At 48.1% G+C, this 5474-nt stretch overlaps 1 protein-coding gene across 1 annotated transcript; it reads left to right on the forward strand.

Annotated features, from left to right (window-relative positions):
- Positions 1–153: 153 nt before the first annotated feature.
- On the forward strand, positions 154–1530 carry LOC112468160. The gene has a single exon (XM_025037212.1). The coding sequence runs from the start codon at positions 154–156 to the stop codon at positions 1528–1530; it is 1377 nt and encodes a 458-aa protein (XP_024892980.1).
- Positions 1531–5474: the final 3944 nt, after the last annotated feature.

The raw sequence follows: 5474 nt of genomic DNA on the forward strand, positions 1-5474 counted from the left end.
GAGGAGCCCGAGGAACTGCGCCGATTCTCCTCGCTTCAACGCCTGTTACGCGTGACAGCGTGGTGCCGCCGTTGGCTGCGGGGAAGGGGCGGCCCGGGGGTCGTACCAGACCGCACGACGTTCCCTTACGGTACCGAGCTGACGTCCGAGGAAATGGAGGAGGCTCGTCTTTCCTGGATCAGGCTTACGCAGGCGAACCACTTCTCCCGTGACTTAACCACGCTCCGTCAGGGCTGCTCGCGATCGTTGTCTAACTGCCTTGTAAAACTTAATCCTTTTTTAGACGCTCAAGGTCTCCTGCGCGTGGGCGGCAGGATAAAACACGCCGTCCTTCCTTACGATGAACGTCACCCGGTTGTCCTGCCGGGCGCCTCACACTTTACTCAGCTGATAGTAGAGGCTTGCCACCGAAGGACAATGCACGGAGGAGTCCAAATGACGTTGAGCATGAGTCGGCAGCGCTACTGGATCCCGCGAGGCCGAGCCCTGGTGAAACGTCTGATCCTCCGCTGCGTTACTTGCGCGCGTTGGCGGGCGGCAACTCCGCAGCAGCTAATGGGCAGTCTTCCCCGCGAGAGAGTAAGCCCTGCCAGGCCCTTTCTGCACACCGGCGTCGACTACGCCGGGCCAATTATGCTGAGGACTTCAAAAGGTCGAGGACAACGAGCCTACAAGGCCTTTATCTCGGTATTTGTTTGCCTCGTCACGCGTGCTGTGCATTTGGAGGTCGTGTCCGACTACACCGCGGTCGCCTTCCTGGCGGCGCTGCGCCGATTCACGTCCCGTCGCGGACTATGCAGCAGCCTCCACAGTGATTGCGGGACGAACTTCGTAGGAGCCGACAAACAGTTGCGCGCCCTCTTCACAGCCAGCAACCCTGAAGGACGACAGATTGCTGGCCATCTAGCCAGCGACGGAATCAAATGGCGATTCAACCCGCCATCCGCTCCTCACTTTGGTGGCCTCTGGGAGGCCGCAGTAAAATCGCTCAAGCACCACCTTCGGCGGGTGCTGGGCGAGACGACGCTGACTTACGAAGAGATAAGCACTCTCCTCGCTGAAATCGAAGCTTGTCTTAACTCTCGTCCATTGCAGGCATTTTCCGACGATCCCGACGACTTGGCCGTGCTCACTCCGGGGCACTTCTTGGTGGGGTCCGCCCTGATTGCCGTGCCTGAGCCTTCGCTGCTGGACGTGCCAGTGAACCGCCTCACCCGCTGGCAGCTGCTGCAGCAGATGCGGGATCACTTTTGGAAGCGTTGGTCCCAGGAGTACGTGCATTCGCTGGTACACCGCCCCAAGTGGCAGAACAAAGAACCCGACGTCCAGCTCGGACGCCTCTGCCTCCTGCGGAACGAGACCACCCCGCCGACTAGGTGGCCGTTGGCTCGAGTGGTCAAGGTCCATCCCGGAAAGGACGGCCGGGTGCGCGTGGTTACCGTCCGCTCCGCGACAGGCGAGCTTACGAGGCCGATCGTCAAGCTCGTCCTCCTGCCTGCGAGCGACGGGGATCCACCAGAGGAAGCATAAAGGGTGAGCACCTCTCGTACGAACGACTGCTGGGGATCGAGGCCCCCCAGCATCGCCTTTTTTTTTTTATCGCGAAATCCAATTTTGTTTCGGTACTTTCCGTATAAGAAATAATTGTACCACGAGATATTTTTTATACAATTTAGTAATGAGGAAGTTATGCGAATTTTTTTTTGTACTCAATTAAAATCCGACGATTGACAACCCATCCTAGTCGCGGCTGTAAATAAAATAAAATTGCGTTCTCTTGCGACTGCGGCTTCTTAAAGAAGCACTACTTATTCTCGAGCATATCCATCGCTCAAGCATATTTACTTCTCGGGATTTAATACCTTTAAGTTCTAAGAATGTTAAATCCTCGCACGCCGAATGTTGTGACCGCGAGGTAAATACCAGCGCGCGGGAGACCGGGTCAACGACCCGCTAGTACGGGATGCGCTCTTGCCGATGGACATTGAAGGTCGCACTCATTTCGTCAGCCGCTCTGACGAGGCGGGCGGTATGTTTAAGATTGCTTACGATAGTAAGCTTACGTTTAACGATAGCGAAGGCAAAAATATTAGAATTTCAGCACGGCAATTGCGAGCCACGAGACTTGAGCAATATCGCCGTGACTTTCGACGGGACGGTTAAATGAGTAAACAGTGGAGACAAGGCATTCTTTGTTCGCTTTGTTTCCTCTGTTTATAATTGTCGATCGCGCATCTCTCGGGGACTTCTCTCGGTGAAACGTGTATCGAAAAGTCTCGAATTTGAGAGAAGCCCCCGAGAGCTTAAAGAGACACGCGCTCTTGGCAACGAGGTCAGTCGCTCTCAACTTCCCGAGTTGCCGCTGTCAATATCGAGTGGCTTGCTCCTGTTCTTTCGCGTACGCTTAATAGATAGAGTTGCTCGCTCGTTCGCTCGCTTAATTCGCGCTGCCTGCATCGGCGCTTGCTTGCGCTTTCGCGACGCGATATCTACCATCGTTATAACTGCGATACAGTTTGTAAATAGTGTATATAGAAAATAAACTGTGCTTGTCCGTCAATTCTGCTCTTTGCCTGTCTCTTCCTACGCGGTTCGTGTCCTCGCTCGCGCGCTTGGTCCGCTTCCGAACAGAAGTCCTGTAAAGAAAAACGACGCTGAAAAATAAAGTCACGCTCCCCGCGATTGGCTGAATACCTTCGTACTCCGATTTAGCGCGGCGCGACTGCCGAATAGAGTCTCGGAGCAGGCAGAATACGTTGAATCGTCGGCTCACCCAGTCAGGCCCACCCATCGAGGAGCGGATCACCCTCTCCCCACCGCGTCTTTCCATAAGGGCAGGGAGTCCGAGTCCGCGATTTAAGTCCCAGACCCCGGCCCCCAAAGTATTTTAGTTTTAATTCGGAGTTTTTCTTCTCCTAGGCTGGTTTTTCTGGCCGCACGAGATCAAGCAGAGGAAGTCTCCACCCCCCGCGGGCCAAGCGAGAGGACATGGCACGACGCTCCTCCAATGACCGTCACGTCCGGCGGCAGGACGTAAACGTCCCGGAAACGTCCAGGCGGCCCGATGGGGCCACCTTCCTAGGGCAGGACGATTCAGCCGCCGGCGCCACCCTCCGTACAGCCGCCGCCGCCCATCCGATCTACACTGGCCAAATACCCGTAAGCAATCCACCATTGATAGACTATGGCTGCGGTCCACTTGACGCTACAAATGCTTCGAAGCATTTCTCTTTTCTTTTTTTTCAATAAAGAAAGAAGGAAAAGAAGAACGCTCCAAAGTATTTGTAGCGTCAAGTGGACCGCGACCTATGTTATCAACCAACGAGTGAGTTAAAAAAAAATATATATATTATATATATATATTCTGTGATCTTCTTAATAAATAGACTTTATAAATGCGCTTGTTCATCAGCTACCTGGTTTGGAGCATAGGAGGTTCCAGCAGCAGATGATTAGGATGATGCTGCGACAGCAGGAGCAGCAACAGCAGCAGATACTGATGTGGCTGTTGCGGTCGTCGATTCAGCCGCCGGCGCCACCCTCCGTACAGCCGCAGCCGCCCATCCCATCTACACTGGCCAACTCCTCGGCACAACTTGTACCTCCGTCGCGTAATTAGCCGGCATCGTTGGCGAGTAATTCTCGGAAAAGGAAAGCGCCATATTCCAAACGCTCATCACGATAAACGTCATAGTGTTGTATATAGTAAAGCTGGATATATAGTAAAGAGTGTAAGGCTGGGGCTACACTATGCGTCGTGAGTACGCATGGTATACAAATGCACGATTTGCGAAAACGCGCATAGTGTAGCCCCAGCATAAGCAGCGACGACGGCGGCGAGCGCCGCCTAAATGTAAATAGTGCGAAACGACTAGTACGTAACGTTCGCGAAATTACGAGAGCGTTAGATAATTTATCTTGAGAAATTCGCGCTCGCGCAGATGAAAATCGAACTCTGACAACGCGCGTTTCATCAAGTCGAGCGATTGAGCTTGACACGCCTGAGAGCTGAACTCCTTTAAGGCCGCAGACTAGTTTCTGATTACGCGATCCTCAATGATGCGAACGAGACGCTCGGTTTGCGCGCGCGCGCCATGTATCTTCTCTTTCGATTTTCTATAGATTATGCGATACGTCAAAAGACAGATTAAAGATTAACGCGACGTTTGGTGTTTTTCAATTCTACTCGGTCTAGCTCAAATGGACTCAAAATTGTTTTCGTCCTTGGTCGAGAGAGAAATTTGCAAATCGGTAGGATGAGGAACGAAAAACTAAAGCAAAACTATCGAGAGACTATTATTACGTATTCTCCCCTCGTATCTTCCAGAGCCCCCTCTTTTTCGCTGCTACTCGTGCAGGGAGTGAATGAAATCGTTCTTTATCTTTATCTTTAATTCATATATTATACATACATACATATATACATATATACATATATGTATGTTGTGTATACTTAACGTTAATTAATAATTAATAGTTCAGATACTATTTGGTGATTACCGCTACTATTATTAACGTAACGAAAAATACAAAGTATATGATAAAGACTTGTATGAAAGATAAACGATAACACATAGATAGGGAGAATCCATTAGAGTTCATGGTTCAAAAATATCATGATATTTATATAAATATCAAAATATCCGATATATATCGGGTATTGGATATATATCCAAATGGGTCGAAAATATCATATTTATATAAATATCAAAATATCTAATGTCGACATAATCCGCTTGCATTAACAATCCTCTTTTCTTATCGTCATATGACGCCGATGGTTTATGGTAAAATCTAATTCCCTGAATATTTGTATGTTTTGCGTGTGAATTGCAAAAGAAATTGAAATCGACTACTAATTAGCGAAATTGTTCAAATAGCGCTATCCGATGCTCCTATTAACCCCGCGTCAGCGGGGTTAATTGCCAATGGAACAGAGAATCGGAAAGCTAGGGAAATTGATAGAATACATCTGTGTCTGCCTGAAATTTCAATGAGTATTCATCGAAGTTTTATTATGATAAGATAAAATCTTTTTTATTCCATCGAAGCGTTACTTCAAATTGCCGATTAAAAGTTTGCCGACATCGCTTTACAGACGCCATGCTCCATTTAGCGTGGCGGCCGGTGCAGAACAAATGTTCCTTTTTTTCATTTTTATTGTTGTAGCGAAATATTGGAGATTAAATTTTAAAATATGAGATATTTAAACAGTATAAATTTATCAATAAAAGTACTAGAAGATAATACAAATCTGTTAAGAAATTTCATTAAAATTTAGAAAAGGATACACGTATATTTAAATTACGCTCGTAACAAATTCTCACTGTTAAATTGAAGCAATTATTGTTCTTTTCCATGTTAGCAATTATTTTTCTTTTCCAATTATTTTATTTTCGTTCTTGGCGTATTCAATACGTCATAACATAATGATCAATAATTGATCGATAACAATGTATTTTCAAAAACAAAGC

The sequence above is a fragment of the Temnothorax curvispinosus genome, unplaced genomic scaffold (genome assembly GCF_003070985.1).
Source record: "Temnothorax curvispinosus isolate PA1 unplaced genomic scaffold, ASM307098v1 QBEX01018199.1, whole genome shotgun sequence".
NCBI classification, from domain to species: Eukaryota; Metazoa; Arthropoda; class Insecta; order Hymenoptera; family Formicidae; genus Temnothorax; species Temnothorax curvispinosus.

What these genes read in the sequence shown, in the direction of transcription:
- LOC112468160 (XM_025037212.1), top strand. Translation starts at nt 154, where the DNA reads ATGGAGGAGGCTCGTCTTTCCTGGATCAGGCTTACGCAGGCGAACCAC.